This window comes from Poecilia reticulata, linkage group LG5, assembly GCF_000633615.1.
Source record: "Poecilia reticulata strain Guanapo linkage group LG5, Guppy_female_1.0+MT, whole genome shotgun sequence".
Taxonomy (NCBI): Eukaryota; Metazoa; Chordata; class Actinopteri; order Cyprinodontiformes; family Poeciliidae; genus Poecilia; species Poecilia reticulata.
Window position 1 is genome coordinate 19,425,901 of NC_024335.1, and position 21,881 is coordinate 19,447,781.

The 21,881-nt window shown below is 39.1% G+C and overlaps 1 protein-coding gene across 4 annotated transcripts in view; it reads right to left on the reverse strand.

The window, feature by feature from the left end:
• The window catches only part of plxna1b (plexin A1b), a 211,354-nt gene that overhangs the window by 147,346 nt on the left and 42,127 nt on the right, over positions 1–21,881 (reverse strand). For all 4 annotated transcript variants that reach the window (XM_008409387.2, XM_008409390.2, XM_008409388.2 and 1 more), the window contains exon 3: positions 12,576–12,758. In XM_008409387.2, coding sequence (XP_008407609.1) covers positions 12,576–12,758 — 183 coding nt within the window. The remainder of the gene's footprint in view (positions 1–12,575; positions 12,759–21,881) is intronic.

Genomic DNA, 21,881 nt, shown 5'->3' on the forward strand with positions numbered 1-21,881 from the left:
TGCTAAAGATGACAGAATGAAAATAAAGCATTAAATCATGTTAATAAAGCGTTAAATCATGTTTTTTTCAAAAACAAATAATGACCAGGATGATTTCTCATTTGTGGCTGCAGAGAAACGCCAGCTATGTTTAGAATAATGCATGTCCACTTGATTCTTGTTTTCTACCCCTCTCCATTCATTGGATGTACCTGCACTCTTGCCTTCATTAACGACTGCATGCGTTTAATAACGAGCATGGTGTGGTTGCCTGCAGCCTCTCCTCGGGGACCTTGTTTGTAGCACTTTAATTAGCCTAATCCAACAGTAACACATGGACAAAGGAGGAGAGGACTGTGTGAATGAATGGGGTGTGAGAGGTGGCAGAAAAGAGAAGAAGGAGGGTAGACAGAGGACAATATTTCTGTCTAGCATTTGTTACTCTGCCTTCAACAAGCAAACACACACGCACGCACACAGGCCTCCATGTTGGCTCTTGGCAGTGTCAGTAGCTGGCCAGGCCACTGTAAAACCCATAGAGGGGAGAAACTGTCTCCGAACTGGTCACATGGGCTGTTGGTGGCCAACTAAACCTTATCCAGGGAGACAAAGAATCCAAACTGTGGCCAGACTAAATCACCAATTAAAAATAATAGTGAAGGCTTAATTGGTGTTAGCCAATTTAGAGTGGCAGTGTGCAATTATTGTTTCAGAGTAGATGTGGAGGAGACTGTTGGGAGCTTCGATGTGTATGTCTGGGCTAATTTAGCTGCTCAAAACAGTATTTAAGGGCCAGCACATTTTCACAGAATTGGAGGAGAGCGAGACAGAGGGGAATGCAGGTGTAAAGAAGGTAGATGAATTGAGAAAAAGCTTGGAAAAAGTTAAAAGAATACAAATGGGAGATGATGGATGTGAAGTGATGACGGGGGCGAGGGGGAACGAAAGAAGATGCATAAACAAATACTAGCCTTGGGAATAGATGCAATCAGCTCGCTCAGTCAGCTAATGACAAAATCCACAGAGGAAAGAGAGGAGCAGAAAGAGTACTGATGGTTTGAGTGAAATGAAGGGAAGAAACAGAGGAACTGAGTGAAACAGAGAAAAAGCAGAGAGGGGTGGGGGGACAAGAGACAAACGGCAGAGCGGAGAAATGGATGCACACATGACTAATTAATCAGTTTGAAACATTCAAACCAAAGAAAAGCATGGGTAAATATTTTACCAAGAGGAGACAATCAGTGATTAGTGAATGCAGATGGGGAGAAAAGAAAAGAGGGTTGCAAGGACAAAGAGAGGCAGTGAAAAAGATATAACACTCTGCAAGACAGTGAATAAAACTGGGGCCCGGCGAGCCCCTCTTAAATACTCAATTCTTCATTTTTAAGGCTGTAGCAGATGGAAATTATACTGTCACAGGGTCAGCTGTACAAACTCTTAACTGCGCTTTCTGCAAGCTCTGCTGAGCAAAGAGCCTTATATGGTGCTAGAACAACAGCTACACTCCTCACTGATAATAAACTAAATAGAAATAATCCTCTAATTAGAGTGAACTTGTTTCCCTGCACAGAACTAAAAATGTGTGAGCTTAAGATTGGTGAACTGAATTAAGTTAATATCAGAAGATACTAAAAATGCCTCACAAAAGTATTCATACCCTTTGAACTCTTCCAGAGAGTTTCAGATAAATACACATAATAGACCAACACAACGTAGCGCCTAATTGGGAAGTGGATGGAATCTAATGCATTGTTTTCAAAACTATTAAAATTCCAATAAATCTTAAATGTGCGAGATTTGTGTTCAGCCCCCTTTACTCTGATACCCCTCAACAGAATCCACCTCAAATAACTGCATTCAAAAGTCACCAACTTTGTCAATAAGATCCACCTGGTTGTAACTTGACCACAGCTTACATACAGCTGTTCTCCGAAAGTCACAGGGAGAAGAAGGCGCTCTGGTCAGATGAGGCCAAATTATGCGCAACCTTAGAAACATGGCATTGGCTGCATCATGCTGTGGTGATAATTTTATTTAGCTGGGAGCAGGAAAATGTTTAGACGTGTAAAAATACTCAGCAGCTTTAGAAATGTGTTTTTTTGGAGCTATTAGACTAAAAAATATTAAATACAGCATGCTTTACCTTTCGGAACCATGCACCGTTTGGCTTATTCTACACAATTATGCACTTTGTTAGTTTATTAGACGCACTCCCCATCAAAATACATTGAAGTTAGTTGCTATAATGTAACAAAAGCGATATGAATATATTTTCAAGTCAATATAAGTTGAAACGTATTGGAATTTGTCAAAAGACCTGGTGGACACATCAGGATGTATGAATGGAGTTTGTGCATTTACTTCAGTCTGGTAAAGAAAGCGAAGACTGATAACAAAATATCTATTTTGACCTTTTCATGCTCTCGAAGCAAATGATGAAACGGCAAGAAACCCTTCAAGTAAAACACATTCCCCTCAGCGTTACCTAATAACAGACTTCATGCGAGGATAAAACGGTGTGTGTTTTCGCTTCAGTACGCACAAGCGGCAAGCATCTTGCATCACTAAAGCAGAGGAACTAATCAAAACAATCTATTAAAAATCTATTAGGGTTGCAATGAGTAATCTGATAAGCCGCCTACAGTTACTCCCCATAGGGCTCTGTGTGCGCGAGTGTGTTTGAACTGCAGCGCTGTCTACATTCTTCACAGTAGATTAGCTAATTTGATAGTAACTCATATTCACACTCATCATTTGATGTAATGGAGCTGAAGAAGCTTCTCATATTCAGCTATTTTGCACAGATTTAAAGAAGCATCAGAGAGCTGTGTCTTGTTGAAGTATGCTTCCTACCTCTGGATGATTTTATTCTTTCGTAAAAAGCTTTGTGGGTTAAGGGTTAAGCAGCCTATATGTGAGGTTCTTGAAAATTAGTGGAGAGCTGTACGGCCTTCTAGTAAGAATGCCGTACAGCTAAATTAATGCATATTGCCGATTGCTGCTGAGCCTGAATGTTCAAATGAGTGTGTGAGAGATGCTAAATGGTCTGCATGTGAGATAACAATCAAAGCTAAGCTACGCCTGCTGTGTCCCTCAAGATAACCAACACTCTAATAGCAAGGTTGCATAACAGGATGTATCCAAACTTGTGTGCATTTTTTTTTTTTTAAAGGTACAGTTGCCAAACTACAAAATATGTCCATCCTACCATGCTCCTACGGTTTAAAATCATTTTTAATGCAACGCTAAAGAAATGCTGCAAATTAAAAGTGACCGATATAGAGTGGGGCAGTGCAATGTTACAAAGTCAAGTGGTGGTGATGTTCTGAATAGGATTGGTGAAAATCTTTTGGGTGCTTAAACTCCCTCTTTGACCGTTAGCATCTTAGGTAATGTAACCTGTGTCAACTGTGGCTCTCCCTATTCCATTTGCAGTGAGACTATCTAATGTGTTGAATATCTTATTAGGATGCAAAGGGTGAATGAATCGGCAAACAGTTATTGCATCCCCAAAAATATCATTTGCATTATTAATATTATGCATGCTGATTTCATGGTGTATTTGTGCAGGAAATGGAGCCCCTCTGATGTAGCAGTTTGAAAATTGATGGAAATTTTAAACAAAATGACAGAAATGCCCTCGAAGTTTGATTGTGAAGTTGAAGCATGTAGAAAAAAAAACTTTTTCCAATCATGAGAAATGAGCCATCAGATTACCTAACTTAAGATATTTCTGTAACATTGTAGAAAATAAAAAAACGTTTTCCAATCATGAGAAATGAGCCGTCAGATTACCTAAGTTAAGATATGTCTGTAACACTTGATTAAAATCTCATCCTGGCTCCATCCACAGTGTTAAGTAGAATAAACTTGTTTATGACTTGCTACGTTGTTAGTCTTGGCAGATGTAGGTCCATAGGCCTGGCTTTCTGCTATTCACCTGGTGTGATTGCAGTAACAATCCTAACCGGACATTGAATTTCCTTTTCCTTATGATCAACTTCCCTTTTCTAAAACAGCTTTTATTCCCATACGAAATGACATGTTCATCAAGTAATGTCACACTTTATCAGAAAAAGGAACTAAATCAAAAGGTTCGAAAAAAAAGTCAGTAGCAATGTAGGAGAATAAAATGTTAAAAAAAAAAAAAAACGGAAGTACGCTAATGTTCTATCCAGAGATGTCTAATGGAGATGACCTACAATCTCCCTCACTTGGAACACGTGAGCGTCCCAGCTCGCATCCTGACTTCTCTAATCTTCCCTTAAAAATGGATTCAAGCGTAATACATTTATTATTCATCTCCTCTGCTCTCTTTTCAACAGTCTCGCTTTCTCTGGGCTTTCCTTCCTGCTCTGATCTGCTCCTCACTTTGGCTCATTAACCCCTGGCAGCGGTGAATCAGGGTGGGGAACATAGAAGTGAATGAGTGCGGCGACACTCTGTTGGACCGAGCTAAACTGCTTTAGCACCGAGATTATCAAGGACTAAACTGTTATCTTCTGTAACATTAGGTGACATTGTGGCTCAATGTAACTTATCCTGCTTTTTTAAAGGTGATTAGCTTTGAACATTCATCGCAGTGCTTGTTAAATTCCTTCTAATAATTGGCACTCGGATTACAACATATATGTGAAGATTAGCCACAATGTTATTCTTTTTTTTTTGTCACCTATGCTTGTTAGGGAGTCTGGAAGTATGGGTTATCAGAGGAGATACGACTTTGTAGGACAAAGGTGCAGAGACAGAAACGGCGGTTTTAATGAGACTGTGTGGGTGGATTCAAGCAGATATGATGACATAAAAATCTTTTAAAAGGACCCCTCATTACCGTCTGCCCTTTCAACATGAATGCTACAATCCGTGTCTTGGTATGTGTATGAATGAAAGTGTTGACCGTGTGCAGATGCAAACTTGCCACATGTATATTTATACAGGCACTATTTTTTTTTTATTTAATTTGAGAAAATGATTAGAGGAAAAAACAGGATCAGTGCATTTCTTGATCGACTATTATCAGCGAGTTGAATGTTTGATCAGAGATGGAGGAAGAGAAGAAGGAGAAAATGTGAGCAGCACATGAAACAGGAATACATTAAAAAAAAAGGAAAAACAGAGAAGCTAAGAATCGTTGTTTTACTAATTCATAAAATGGGTGGCAGTGGCAAATTCAGATAAAAGAAAGGAGAGATTGATTGGGGATTGTTTGAGCTTATGGTGGTGCAAAAACAAAAAAGAAAGAAAAAAATCAGGGGAAAGAAACAAACCAAAAATGCCAGGGAGCGACTTTAAAAAGCACAGTGGATACAGTCTAACCCACTCTTCTTTGCATAATTGTTTGAACTTAGCCACATTGGGGACCTGTGTAAAGTCATCACAACTGGATGTAAATCTGTACTTTGACTAGACAACTAAAATCTTTGTCTAGAGGTGGCTTAAATTCTTTTAAAAAAGTGATTTCCTGATCTTTACCGTCAGGCCTTACAATCTGCCTAACGAAATGCAAAAACAGCAAAAAAGATGGGCTTGGAGAGCTGTCAGACCCTATTGACTGAAACCATCATTTGAAAAAGCAGTATGTACTTACGGCATTACCTTTGTTTGATATTGATCACTTCTGTTCATTTGAATTGTCAAATAAAGACGGGACTGAAAAGACAACCTGCTACCCACCAACCAAATACAGGGATCCCACATCCAGAGGTGATGCACCGCGGTCTATGTGTGAGATTCGGCAATGCCAGCCCAAAGCCTCGACTGTGCCTCTGGATGAATGAGTTGGAGACATCATTCACAGGAAGATTGTGCTCATTTCCAAGCTGACTGCAGCCACATGTGAGGACATGCCAGCAGATGGGAGAAAGACTCAGGCTGGCAATGATGAGAGATAATTGATATCCACATGCTTCTGTGGGATACACATATGTACACACATATGGAGGCAAATTTGGTCTCGAGAAGGACGATATATCAGTTTATATTAAATAAAGTTGTCTGTTATTTATGTAAAAAAAAAAAAAAAAAGAAGAAGATTCGGTCATTAAAGTCACACGTGTACTCCCTCTCTCAAACAAAAGCGCCGACTCAAACAACAAGTTTGAGTTTTGTCAGCCGATTTCATCTTGGAGATGTAAAAAAATAAAATGCAAGTGAAATTTTTCTTTTGCATAGAATCATTTCTTTAGTTGCATAACAATGATTTGAGATGCAAAATAAAACACTGCCAAAATTAAAACGTGGTTGGCAATGATCAACACTCTTTCCTTTTAATCCCATTACAATTGCTTTGAAAATCATTGAGTTAAATAAGTGCCGTTATTTTTTTTTCTCCATTTTTTATTATTGCTCTAAATTGTAAGCAATATGTTAATACTGACATTTCTGCCAGATATGTCAGACTTTACCTCCTCAGTCTATTTCTCGTTGTGTCTACAGCAGCATTAAAAAAAGAAATAGTTTTGAAGCATTTGATGTTTTATTTGTCCATTATTGGATTAAAAATGGGTCACTGTGGACTGAGATGTACTGAAGGTATCCTGGAATATGTAGGAGAGATAACTTGACATTCCTACTGCTCCGTCTCATCCTCCTAAAGCATCATCACAAACAAGTAAAACATTCAGTTTCCTCAGCAACTCTCTTTTTATCCACGACTGATCTACAATGTAGTGTAAAGGGGACAGTGTGTGGACAATGGAAACAGTTCACACTCACCTTTGAAGGAGATTAGCAGATGGTATAAAATGTAAATATTTAGACATCAAACACTGATTTTTATCTGGTTTTTTCATGGTGGCTCTTTGTGCAAATAAGCTTTCAAGGTGTTTTTGTTGTTATTTTTGCTCCTTCACTGTGTTAAATTTAAAACTCCTGCAAATTGTGGATAGTGTGTAGGATATAATTAAATGGAGAACACAGTAAATATATTTTTGAGTGCGTTTATTTTGGAACATTGTGATACGACTGGATGACTGTAACGCAAACAAGCAGAACAGGATTAAGTGCAAGAATAACTGATAAGTTTTGTTTTGAGGGCCTGGCCTTAACCTCCTCGGCTTCTGCCACGCCTGCTTTCTTTCATCCCGCTCTACATCTCTATCTCATGTTCCGCTTGTGTGCTTGTGTGTGTTTGTGTGACCTTGTGCGGCTGTGTGAACTAATGACCGAGAGCTACCAAAACGCCTGCACAAAGCCAGTCTCTGTACTCATGCCCGGGCCAAACAACTCGTGGCTCGGGTGGTTCAGTTAAACGATGACACGAAACACAATCACACAAAACGGAGAAAAGTCAAGTTCAGACTTCCAGCTAAACAGAAAAAATATTTATGATTGGGTTTTTTTGTTTTGTTTTTGTTTTTCAGACTCATTTTACACCAGAAAACAGATCATTTTCAGATCATTGTATAAAAAGTGGAAAACTGGGGGAGTTCCCACAAAAACTTTCGGTTCTCATTTGGGAGGAGAACATGCGGCATAGGGGAGGTGATAACATGGATTTAAATGGAAACCATAAAAACATGTGCAAGCCTGCACATGCAAGCATACAAGGGGATTTTTGACGAGACAGCATTATCCGCGAGAAACATAATCATCCGTCAATTAGGCCCTGACATGGTCTCTTAATGGTGACACACCAGTCCCAGTCTCAGAGGAATACGTCGGTGAGTTTACGCAGAAAAACGCACATAAAAGTGACAAACTGTCAGTTTTTATTAACCTCTGAAATATTATGTAACCCTTTAGCTTTACAGCTGAATCCTAGTCATTACATTCATAGAAAGACATACAAATCACACCAGCGCTATATTATAATGGTTTGAAGTTCTAGGGCTGCATGATTTTAGAGAGGTACACAAATAAAAACTTATTGTTCAAATTTGCAATGACAATATTGATTGCTCTTAATTTCTCCTTATCTTTTCTTCTTTTCTTCCATAATCCATCTATTCCCACCCCTCTCGGTGACCTTTAGCATCTCTGTGCCTAAATTTCCTATAAATAGCAGTGAGATTCCATCTAACTGGTCAAATAAAATAACAGGATGACCAGCATGAATGCAAGACCCTTGAAATGTAAAATATTTTTGTCCAACCAGTCCTTCAGATTCTTATCTTGCACCTTGTTTTTTGTAATGAAAATTACAATTTGATAAAATGTGTTGCTCTGCCAAGTTCCATATCATATTACAGTGCAAAACAAAAAACTTCCTTTATTTTGGATAGCTAAGGCTATTATGGTCTACTTTACAATGGGTCAAAACCCGACCCAACATAAATTTGGATCCAGAATTTGGAGGATTTCAGCAAGCCGGTGAATGGATTCTTTTGGGCCACATCAACAATATCAAACTCTTAGACATGATTGGGTGTAAAATGATTCGAGTATCCACAAATCTTCTGTGGTGAGATTGTAACGATTACTTATTGTGGCAGCAGCGCGTCAGGATTCTGGGTTCTTATCCATGATATCAGCATAGACTGGTGGTCATGTTGGCGTCATGCCACAGGACCGGTAACATGTCAAGTCTTTTAATCATTATCAATTGTCTAACAATAATTCTCTTGGCAGTGTTGTCTCCATGCAGATTGCGTCCCACCACTGGTCTGGCACGAGCAACTAGAACGCTACCGAACAACTAACGCAAACAGTCCATTATTTGTCTGTTACTAAATAGTGTACTAAATAGTGTGCTACACTGAGATCATTGCACGTTTGGTATGCAGAACTCCCACAAAATGGGTCTTCTTGGTTTTGGAAAACCACACACATGTCCAAATTGCACATAGCCTGATTGACCCAAGCATGAACAAAAACAAAACTTTATACTTCCAATTCAGAGTTGAAGTGTCTAACTTCATCACTGTTAATAGAACCCAGCCATTGTAACATATTATGGTGCAATAGCTAGACGTCTGAAACAGGAGTTTAGCACCTTTTGGTTGTAGATTTTATTTCTTCTGTTTGTTTATTTTCCTTCACAGGTGCACATTATACTTAAAGCTAATCAGAGAAACAATCTATCAACACTTTGTCTAGTACATGCTTAAATAAGTGCTTAAAGAGAAGGCAAACTTGACTTCTACTTTTGTTTCTTGATGTTTTACCTGTCATGCAAAAGGCATTTTAAGTTCGAAAACATGGGATTGAAGTATTAGCCTTATAAGCTGCAGGCAACAATCACACTAATGGGGCTGATGAGATCACTAATCTGGGCCTTTGTCACTTGACGTTCCAAACATCCCCAACAATGCTGACGTCAGAGTCGTCACGTGACAGAAAACTTGTGAAAATAAGTCGATGAAGAAAAAACATTTCTTAAAGCTCGTCTCTGAAAAACAAAACAAAACGCAGAACCAGGGAAGCACCATGTGGCCAGGACAGAAGACGGACAAATATTTGAGTTTAAAAATATTAGTAATGTCATTCTTGTCAGTTAGCTGTGCTGTCATCCAGGTACCGAATCCCTTCCTTAACATATCTGAGGTAGGCTAAAAGGTTTCAACCTTACTGAACCATATTGTTTCTTGCCTCGCCTACCAGGAAAACTAGCCTTCTATAGCGACAGTGAGCTCATGCTGTCTGCCATCAGAAGCTGGGGGTTATCCTCACTGATCCACTGTTGAATGGGCATCAGGCAGCATCTCCACACCGGGCCACCTGAGCCTGGCACAGACACAACAGACACCCAGCGGGCACTCGGGGCTCTGACCACCTGGCACAAAGGCTGCATACACATAACAGATGGCTTACATTGCCCCCGATGGTGCGCGCAGCTGAGGAATCCTAAGTCCTGTCTGTATGTAAATGTGTGCACAGAATCAAAAAAAAAAAAAAAAGCACAATTAGGTATTGGATTATTGACTGGAAGGCTCTCTTTTTGTCCCCCGGCCAGGCCACCCATAGGGACTTTGAATGTGTGTGGAAGTGTGTCCCTGTCATGGTCAATGCCCTTTTATTGTCAGTGCTCAAAAAGCCGAGGTGCAGAAGTGGCCACTCACCTCTTTCTTTAGTTAAATACTAATTGATGTGTACAGTAGTGACTCAGGTGCATCACTTATTCAGACAGAAAACCAGGGACTACAGAGCTCATGTAGTGTTGGGAGATGGAAAACTGGAGAAAGGCTGAGGAGCCGAGTAAAGCAGAGCCCTGCTAAATTTACACACAGCTTCATTCATAAAATTAAAAACACATTTTAAACCACACAACATGAACATTTTATTAGGATTTTTGCATAATAAGTCAACATGAAGAAGTGCATAACTGGAAAATTGGAAGAAGACGATTTTCTCAGTTTATGAATAAAATTCTGAAAAGTGTGGTTGGCATTTTAAAAAAATGCACCTTTTAACAATGACTTTTCAATGAAAGTCAAAGTTGGAAGTGAATAAATAACTAAAGAAGTGCAACGTCTTTTACTGTAGCAGTGACTGGATGACCACTAGAATTAAGTGGACATCACCCCCTTTTTATCACTTCCTTCTTTCCTCCTTCTCCTATTACTTCCTTTATCTGTCTTACCGTTCCATCTTCCTTCCTGTTCCTACATCTCCTCGATCTGTGTCCCATCAAACCCTGACTCATTAGTGAAAGCTTCCCATGTGAACGTCCCTGAGAGTGAGTGTGTCAAGCAGAGCACAAAGGGACTTCATTAGTGCTCGCTTTAAACATGTTGTTTATGCCACTGCTTTGTTGCTCTGGACAACCTTGAACATCATTGTTAATTAAAAATAGACTGAAAGGAGATGGCACGAGCTATCAAAGCTCTCCCGTCTGCCCAAATGATGAATCAGGAGGTGAATCTAAGAGAAAATGAAGTAGTGTACTTGAAAGGTTATTAAAAAAAGAAAGATGCTCCAGGATTCTTAGAAGAAAGATCCATTTTTCACACACCGGTTGTTTTTACCTCAGCCCTTCAATCAATCCTTCCATCTATTTTCCTCTAAAAGTGCAACTAAAAAAGCCATTAATTCATCCCAGCATTTTATGACTTCATGGCTATCGGGAGTCTCGGAGTGTGAGTATGTGTGTGCGCTCAAGGTTTTGTATTCTTGTCCCTCTCAGCACATCCAGTCTTTTCTGAGACGATATCCTATTTTTTCCCTGTACTTTCGGAGGCAGCCAAAAGAACTGCAAGCTTCTCATCTTTGTTGTTAATGCACACGAGAGCAACACAACAACCTACTTCCCAAGTGAGATTCCACACACAAATATACCTCAACCAGAGTGGATAACTCGGCGCTCGGAGGGAGAGGCATGTGAGAACAGCTGAGAAAATAAATCGGTTGTTGCCAATCTAAGTGAATGGGCGTCACGCTGACAAATGCAAAGCACTGAATCTTAGTCAATCTTCCTCATAAACACAAACACAGACAGGCACACGCAAACCCACGCCATCACAGGAGAACGCATTATTGCACATACGGTGAGTGACAAACACACAAACGCCACATGCATACGCAAACAGGCATTAAAGGCACAAAAACACACAGTCTGATTATACATTCATAATTTTGAATGGATGACAGGTCTTGAGCAGTGAGGAGGGGAGCGGGTTGAATTCTAATGAGTCGCCATTTACATGAGAGTCCTTTCTTTATAAACTGAAATACACAGAGAAAGTCTCAGACGTTAACATTATACAAGCAACATAAAAACTCTTAGTTTATGTCTACCTACCATACATTCACAAAACGAAATTCGTAGTGAACACATACACTTGTCATAATCATCCTTCCTCTGTATAAAAAAAAATAAAGGAACGAAATTGTTTCACCGCTGGGGGAAAATTGTATCTAATGTGGGAATGAAGCCTTGCAAAGAAAACTGCTTTTACTTAGAGGTCTCAGCAGAGAAGCCCTCTTTTGGCCAAGTTAAATATAGTTTTAATATCCAAGGTGAGAATGCACACAATACTGGGACAATGCAGTGTATTTTTATGTCATATGCCTACTACTTCATTTAAACCTTTGGAAGAGTCCGCTGAAATGTACAGTTACGAAAAGGCCAATGACCAAAGAGAGAAAAGCGAGGAAAAGGATATCCACCTTAAAAACTTTGAATGATTGCACAGAATGAAGAACAACCTCTTTCCGTTGTCAGAAAAATCAATGTATTTAGATATGTTTATAAATAATTCGCCTGCAACCCAAATGTCATCTAACAGAGTCCTCACACACCACACCATCTCAGTGCAGTGTTTTTCCACTGTGTACAATCGTCCAGTCTTAAAGAAAGCTTGCACATCCAGCTCACTTATGCACAGTCAGCTCAAGTCCTCAAAAGCTGGTAGTTGTCCAAACAGCTGCTATATTTGTCTTTTAGTCATTTTTGGTTTACTTATGTACAGACACAGAGGGGCAGTTATTTAAAGAGTATTAAATAGACATTGCTTTACAAGCTATATCAAATGTCTCCAATAGAAACTGAAGCCTCACAGTTCATAGATCAGTAAATCGCCGCTTGAATTTAAAACGCACCACAGCTGCTTGCAGCCAAAACCAGTTGAGCTAAAAGTATATCAAGGCAACAAAACAAAAGAGCATCTGTTCAGTTTGTGCAAATCATATCATTAGAATAAACATCTAATCAATCCTACCTTCTTCAGTTTACCATTGCGTGTACCGACAAACGCCACCGTGTTGCCACGGTAGTCGTAGGCAGCCACTGAAGTCATGCCATCGTCTTTGTCTATGAAGAGAGGGGTGCCCTCAATGGTGCTAGTTCCTCCAAGAGGCTGGTTGAAGTCTTGTCCACAGAAGTTGTCGTCTATCTGCAGGGGCTGCAAAGTGAAGACAAAAAGTTAGCAACGAGGCAAAAGACCTGACATTTTCCCAACATAATAAAGCATATTTGTCTAAAGATGCACCCAAGATTCCCCCTAAAAAATTATCTCCTGACCAGAATTAGCTGAGATTATTGACACCAGCAGTTTGCACCAATCCAGATAGTCAATATGTTAATCTTTTTTCAACGATTGGACAGAAAAAAACTAAAACAGTACGATGGTAATCTTTGGTGTGGGCACTGTTACTGAGTGATGACTACTCAAAGTTAGCCATAAAATAATCAAAAGGGGGGGAAAAAAACATGCAAAAAGCCACTTAAAAAAAATATATTTTCAAGAACATGTCGAAACACTGTGACACGTACATCTCATAAATTTGCTAGAATTCAAAACAAACCAGAATATCCCTTTAATGTTTTGAGTCCTTACTGAAAACTGAGGATAACAGAAAGTCCACTCGGACCCAGGACTTGCAGCACTTCATCCTAAGCACTCCCAGACTCTTTTCAAAACAGATCTTAGAAGCCCCCAAGCTGTGTTCAAGTCTGCATGGAGCTCATTTCCATTGCTCAGTGGGGATCGCAGTGAAACCCATTGGTCTCTATTGCTTCTGATTCCGTTGCTAACACAGTAAATAGGTTATTCAAATAAAGAGCCATTCATACCGACAAGCAGCATTCTAACAAGCACAGTCCCACCCAGCAAAACTCTTTTTCCTCAGCTGTGTTCAGTCATGGTGTTATACCGCGACCATGTGACAATATCGAGAGCATTCCGATATCACGAGGGGCACATCACCCAAGGCGGATCATTGACCCATATGATCCCTTAACCAGTCACCACACACACTCAGTCAGCCCATAATGCATTAAAAGGGGTTCAAGTGCCAAAATGAATAAAACCTTTTGTTTGATGATGAATGACAATGTTAAACCAACACATTTTGTAATTTTGTAGACGTTTTCTGGAATCAGGCCGTCGTTATTATTGTTGGATTAGTGATTGGGTTGGACTTAATTTAATTATTGGCAGCAATATTAAGCTTCTTTGACTGCAAATTGATATTTATAACAAAATAACGAGATCCACCTCTATCGGACTAAGAAAAGGGATCCTGGTCATGACGGAGAGTGAAAGTCAGACACAGTTTGAGTCATTTCTGCTTTGTGTTACTGACAAGCAACATATTGGAGCAGAAGAACAACACTAAAACCCAATGGCCGTCAGTGAGTTATTCAGCCAGTACACGCACGCACGCACGCACGCGCGCGCGCGCACGCACGCACGTACACACACACACACACACACACACCCCCACACACACACACACACACACACACACACACACACACTTGCACTTGGGGGAGTGTGTAAATAGCAGTGTAATCCACAGACTTATCACTACATCATCTGATTGATCCACACAGGAGAAAAGATAACACCTCCCTCCTCCACACTCTGCCGAATGATCTACCTAAATTGCCTGCAGCTCAGCACACGTCAATAAAGCCTTTTTCGACATTCTCGTTCTCCTTTAAAGCCCGTTTCTGGCACCAATAGGAACACTGGAGCTCTCACTAGGCAATCTTACCGCTTGTATACCTGAACTTTTTCATCTTGTCGTGTTGCGAACACAAATGTCACTGTATGTCAATGAAATTTTACATGATAGAGCAACAAAGTAGTGTTTAATTGCGACTTGGAGGCTAAATGTGACATGGCTTTAAGGGTTCTGCCCACATGAAAATATGAAGTGTGGTAAGCATTTATATGCAGCTCCTTTAACATTCATATCCCAAAGTAAAACCCACTGTTTCACATAAAATCCCACAAATAGGGTTTGAATTCTCTTGCATGGCACCGTTTTGCTCTAATTGCCTCAAGTCACCCCTCATACACCTAAATATGCTCCCCCAGAAGTGTTGAGGCTTTCTGCCATCTTACTTTCTCTGAAGCAATTCTTTAACAATAATTAAAAGGGATCATTTTCAGCTCATAACCGAGGATGTGTTCAAGTAACAGAAACACGCAGCTATAACTGGAAACTACATTGTTTTGTAACCGCTGACGCCTGAGGGGTAAATTCTTTCTCAAAGATAGCCGACGACACACTCACTACAACGCCAATATGGTCTGATAATCCTGCCATGTAAAAAACCGACAAACACATTAAATCAAAAGTATTCTTTATAAACAGATTTGCCACAAGCAAAATAACTATCACCCTCATCCGAGCTACAATAAGGGACAACAACTTTATAGTCAAGCGAGAAATAAGAAATGTAAGAAAGAGAACGTGTTCGTGTCAGTCAAACCACAAACACATGACATCGTGCCTGAGGGACACAAACAGAGGGTTAATTCATCACTGCAGCTCCTAACATCACTGTGTACAGATTCCACAAGACCCCCAAAAAGGGTTAAAACATTCAACATCAATGCATTATACATTAATATGAATACCCCACAGCCTATATAGCACCGTCTCCCTGGGGCACATAAAGGTAAAAAGTTGTTCAATTTTCCCTACAATCTGGAAGCTTTAAACAGCCAAGATCAGCAAAGAATAAGAGCAGAGTCCCTTGAGGATAGGCAGCCTTTTACAGGGGCAACTTTCTGAATATTATGCAATTTAACGCAACAACAAATTCCCAGGAGATTTAGGGCCAATAGCCGTGGTGGAAGGAGCGTTTCTCACAGTGGTCTCTGAAGGTTATTGGCTGGATACTATACTTAACATTCTGCTGTTTTTTTGTTGTTGTTTTTTAAAGCCAGTAAGCAAAGACTTAAAGTGTAAAACCTTCATCTGACTTTGGCAGCAGAGAGTTGGGAATGAAGAAAACAAGGTTTCCTGTTTTTATTTTCTTTAAGTTAATGTACTGCATGCATCAGTGATGGGTATCATCGAAAGAGAAGTTGTGTTTTCATTTGAATTTCTAAAACTTCTCCAACAAATTTCAAGATTCTGCACTTTTCCCCAAGTGAGATTTCTATGTTTCTCCATCACATTTTATGATGTTTTACAAATGTGGTTTTATTATCAGTCTATTTCATCAGTCATTAAAAATATGCTGATGTGGCCTTTAATTTGCCAGCAGAGTAAAGAGTTATTTTAATATGACAGCTAGTGTCACCAAACATTACACTAACAGACAACTTGAACGCATGGTACTTAATCAGCCAACGTTTTCTGCACACCAGGCAATTCTTTGCAGAATGCTTGTTGCTTGCAATGTTATTACAATTATAAATGTGTGTTAAAAAGTAATCAAGTAGCAAACAAAGTGCTAGAGTGACTGAGGTTTTTCCCTACCGATAAAAAAGTAACAGTGTTTTGAAACTACTATTGGAGAGCTACAAGCACCGTGTATTAAGCCGCCAACCTGCGCCGATAGAAATACAACTATATATAGTGAGTGTGTAGTCTATTTTTTTTCCTTTTGTTTGTGCATCCAAAGTCAAAATAACATTGAAATATTTTTTAAAGAGTGCTCATGTGATATTGCTGATGTTGAAGGCCATAAAGAAACGTGCAACTCAAACACAGCTAATACAATATATGAAGCACATCAACACCAACACAAGCTAAGCTTTTAGAAAAAACAGGTCATGTGTTAGTGGACAGCGGGGAGTTTGTTTCCTCATGGGTGGAGCTGTTTTACTCTATTTTATGCTGCAAAGCACTGAAATATCGTCATTCCTGTGGAACCAAACACGTGTGTGCGCACAGCAACACTGACTGATTGCAGATGTGGGGCGGCTGAAGTGTGCTGAAGGAACCGATTGAATAATCATTCCTCCATTATTGCCACTTCTTTAACATTATGAGTCACATAGATAAGCCTGGGCAGACATCACCCGATACTCTACTGGGATTTGTCAATGTGACACCTAGAGTCAGTTAAACATACGGAAATGGCAGAGTACAATAGTACTACATAGAAGATCCTGACAGGACACGCTGCTCTTGATTACAGCTAATAAGGTGGGAGGAAAAGACATGAAAAAAAAGACAAAACACTCTTTCACCATCATGCAAATAAACTGGACATCCTGTTGCATCTCACAGGTGCCCTGCGTCCCTTTAAATAACAGCTCAGGGGAATAAATACTAACATGGAAAGCTACCTGATAATAAATTGCGTGGACAGGACATTACGGTTACAATTGTAGTTCATCCGTGTGTGTGCCTTTCTGTCAGCACTCTTGCATTATGAGCTCTTTCTTCATCAAGGCATCAAACATGCATCACAGTGACGCTTTTCTCTGTGTGCGTGCACGAAATGGCCTACTTTCACAAGCATCACCATTTGAATGTGTGTGGGAAATATCAGGAAGTGAAAGTTATAAATAAGTGAACAGAACAAACAACGTGCATATGTTTATAAATATATACGTATATATATACCCACTAACCCACTAAGTAACTGCGACTTTTATTCTGTCTATTGTTCAGACAATTCATTGTATAAAGAAAATTGCCACAATTAATACCATTTTAAATAAGAAAATACATTATGTTGTTGCATAAACTGCAGTAACATTGCATTGGCTTTTGTGGACGTCATGATCACTTTTAGAGAAGAATTCATCTGCAGCTGAAAAAAAAAACCCTCTCACATCAACAAGTGAAAACGGCTAATCTGTTGAGTATATTTTGGATTAACCAATTAATGGTTGACTAGCAAAAGGTGCTTTTAAAAAAAAAAGGAACCTGGGTGCAGTGGGGTAAGTTCAGTGTTGAAAGCTCTACATGCAGACCTTGGGAACCTTGAGGAGTTGGCTAGTCGTCAGAGCAGTGGTTACAAAATCTGTCACCACATGTTTAGGCCACAATGGATGGGGAGATATAGAAATATTGCAGTGCATTGCACAAGAATTAATATCCCTTGAACTTTAAAAAAAAATATATTTTCTCATGTTGCAACCACAACCTTCAGCATTTTTTAATGGAGATGTATGTGCTTAACCCACATGAAGATAGTGGCTAAACTGAGATGTGGAGGGGAAATTACTCATAGTTTCAAACATTTTTTACATATGATAAACTGAACATGTGGCTCACATTTGTATTTACCACTTGATTAGAATCACCTTCCGCTACACTTGCAGCTGAAATTCTTTAGAAGTGTGATTCTAGATGTACACATCTAGAGATGGTTAAGTGCCTTAACACAGTAAATGGGGCTGAGTACAAATGCACACAAGATTTTTTTTGTCTAATTAAAAAAATATATGCATCTTTTTCCATTTCCATCATTGCTCTACTTTGCCCCATGAACCTTCCAATAAATTCAACGAGGTTTATTGTTGTAGTGCATAAAAAAAAGTTATTAAAGTTTTCAGGAATCTGGATGTTTTTGAAAGACGTTATGGAGAATGTGCAAAAAAGAGAAACAAACAATGCTTTCTAAATGCATACAAATCCTAGCAATTATTGTAAAATTAATATTTGCAACAAGCTCAGCGTCAATTAGAAACCAGAGGAGGACTAAATGGTGCCCTCAAGCAAAGTAGTTAACCTCTAACAGAGCAGCTCCGTTTTCAGCAGGGCAAAACTGGAGTCCAAGCAGCAACAAATATTTAAACAAGATGAAATATGGCAAAGCAGATGATTAAACATTCTGAACTTCAAGATTAACATTCTGAACTTAAGATTATTACGAAAAGTGCTGGATAAATCTCTAAACTGCACATTCGTAACCACATAAAAACAGCTAAGAAGGAAACCACCAGCACATGCAAAACACGCACATCACTTCCCCTCGCTTCCTGATTACATCTGATAATGATGCATGCAGCACGCCACCCACACACAGTACCGATCAATACATAATTACACTGACAATTAGTATCATTAGAGTGGTGCTATAGCTGCTAATTTGTGGAGCTAAACACTCTTCAGAGAGGGAGAGAGGTCAGAATAAAATAAGCAGCTCTCACAGTCTGTATGGGGTCTTTTCCAAAGGTTTCCTATTGTTTTGTTGTTTTGTAATGACAGGATGAGAAGGATATTCAAATTTGACAAGATCAGCGGCGGGTGGGGGGGATAAAATAAATCCAAATTTCCTTTCTGAAACACAGAATTTCTCTCCTTACTTTAAAAACTATCACACAGGCAGATATTAAATGACCCAAGCTCATTAGTTTGAAATAACTTTTAAAGGATGGCGCTCCACTGACGTCTCCCTGCTCGACTCATTTAGTCTGTCAATTATCTCTTCATCAACTCTGGCTCAATTAATCAGGTTTAATTACTTAAACACATTTGCTGCCATATCCTTTTAGATTAGGTCCACAGAAATGAGATGGTGTCTTACAAAAGACCACAAGAGCGTTACACTCATTACATGATATCCTTAATGATGGATTTAATCAGGTTAGAAGATGGTCTCGCAGTCAATTCCAACTCGCCTTAGCTGTGAAACGGTAATCCAAATCTCCAAAGTGATCTCAACTTGTTTCTTTTTTAATACAGAACACAATCCGTTTCAAGAAAATAAATGCTATTTTAACTTACAATTTTTTTACAAACAAGTGCTACAATAATGTCAAAGTACAGAAAGTCCTCTAGAAAACTTTTGAAAGCTACGCCTTGAACGATGTCTTTCAGTGTTTGTGTCTTCCATCCGCTGCAAGCAGAAAGCAGATTTAGATGTGATAAGATGTTTTCGACTCAGCGTTTCTAAGCCACTCAAACTGAAACAAAAATGAAGAAAAACCTGTGGTTTAACTGGAACTGTGGCCTTTGCAGAAGAGCTATAACTTCACTTATTCATGGCTTAAATTTATGACTACAGATTAAGACAATCTTTCAATATTGCCAGGTACTTAACAGGTTTTAATAATCTCTCTACCTGTTACAGACCAGTTGGTACGTTATTTGGTGCCATTAAGAGTTCGGCAATATTGACTTTTTATCACAATATTTTTGTGGTATTTATAGAAATAATGAGCGTCAATAATGATTTAGAAATTGAACATGGTCTTTTTTGTGAATAGACTCCATGGTTATGACTATATCTCACTGCATAAAGTCCAAAGAACACACACCATGCTCTTAAAAGTGAAACTAACCTAATTCAATGCCCTTAACAAAAGGGATACTGAATAAAACAACTCCACATTTTTATTTATTCAAAAATAATCATATTTATTAATGTTCCCATGGAACTAAAGGTGGAAAAAATCATTTGCAAGGTTATGCTTTATTTTTGGGGCTTACAAACATAATTATGACAATAACATTTTCTTTTCTAGGATGACAAATTTTATTTAAAAAATTGCAAATCCTTAGTGTCAGAAAGACACTGATTCAAAAATAAAGTCAAATTACCATGTTACAGATATTGTTAGATGCAGCTTTTAAAGACATAATATGTTTGAAAATTAAAGTTTCAGTTTTAGTTTTTAGTGTTGAATTTTTTTTCCTTGTAAATGCTTCTTTGTATTTTGTTTTCTATGTTTCTAAGAACAATAGTGCACCGTCCATGTGAAATAAACTAAACACCTCTACCTTGAAAAGCCTTAAATTTATGGTATTGTTAAAATAATAATTCTTTAAAAAGTAGTTGGCATATCATCCAACAAGCCATGTCACAATATCATTACAGAAATAAGATTTTAAATGGCATTGTGACACTAAACTAACGAGTAAATCTAATCTTAAACAGAAACAGACAACCCAACTATTGATTTCAGGTTTAGTTTCAAAATCTCACCTTTGACACTGCTGGCCAGACAACAGCTGGTCCACGCGGCCTTAAAAGACGTTTACTTAAAACCGACTGGTTTTCTAGGATTGATTGTCTGATTGATGCCCTGACTTGTGCCAAAGTTCAAAACTCTCCCATCCATCTTGTAGTCAAGAGAAAACACTGTGACAGTTTGAGTAATCCGTTGGAACAAGAAGAAAAATGGCAAAGAGTGGCACTTCCCATGAGAACGGGGAATATATTAACTGCCATGGGAGGGAAAGACCAGCTGCACAATGCCTTACTGTCAGCATGACGTTAGAACATATTACAATTGGGGTCTGAAAGTGATTGGTGGCTCTGGATTTTGACAGTCTGCATGACATCTTTAGTCATTCAGACGAAAAATGTAAATTCACCGAGAATAAGGAACACCAGAACGATTCGTTTAGATACACTCGTCTAACTTTTTACAACTTGATAAAAAGTCGTTTGGTACTTTTCATTACCAAATTAAACACTACTTAAAGAGTAAACATGTATTTTCTACAAAGTAACCCCCAGAGCAAAGAGGCTTTAGGACTGCCTCAACCCAGAATACTTCACAGACACACAAAAAGACGTGCGCTTCTGAGCACCTCATTAGTATGGCACCTACACTGGAAACACACACACACCCTGTCAAGGGGGCTCCGACACACACTCTGAGGTTTGACATGACGGCGAGACATATGGCTGAAGAGGACAGAGCGCTGGCCAGGTGAGGGACACCGATATTATTCGTGCGGCAGTCGGTGTTCAATCACGCTCTCCTCCTCTCCTTTCCCTCTTTCTGTCATCCACCCTTTTCTCAAGCTGTTCTTGGCAGCGGCAGTGAAAAAAAAGTTCTGAGGCCATCACTCTTCCTCTGGCCCTGCTCTCCCCTCAGCCGGTGAATCATTGCCTCTCTCCTTCCTGAGCACACTGGCTGTAAAAGGCTTGCTGCTCCCTCCTTGGCTATTTGTCGTTTCCTCTTCTCCTCTACTGCAAAGCTTTTCCTCTTAGTCCATTTCATCAATTCCTCCTTTCTCGTGTCCATCTCTGTTATTTCCCCAGTTTTTCCCCTCCTTGTTTGGCTGTGGTTTAGCTTTTTTGTTTGTTTGTTTGTTTTTATATATTTGTGCAGAACCGAACATAAAAGAGAAAAAACTCTGAATCAAAGAAGATACAGTCTTCACTGATTTCTACATTGAATTTAGCTCAAAATGGTGAAAAATCTGACATTACCCCTGTACAATTACAATAACAATGCCTTGCTCATAATTGCAAATCAGAAATTTCTACACTTAAATATTGAGCCTCATTGCTGACAAGTAAATAACCAACTTAATTCAACACAAACTGATTTTGAGGTTTTTCTTTAGTTGCCTCCAGAAGATCACTT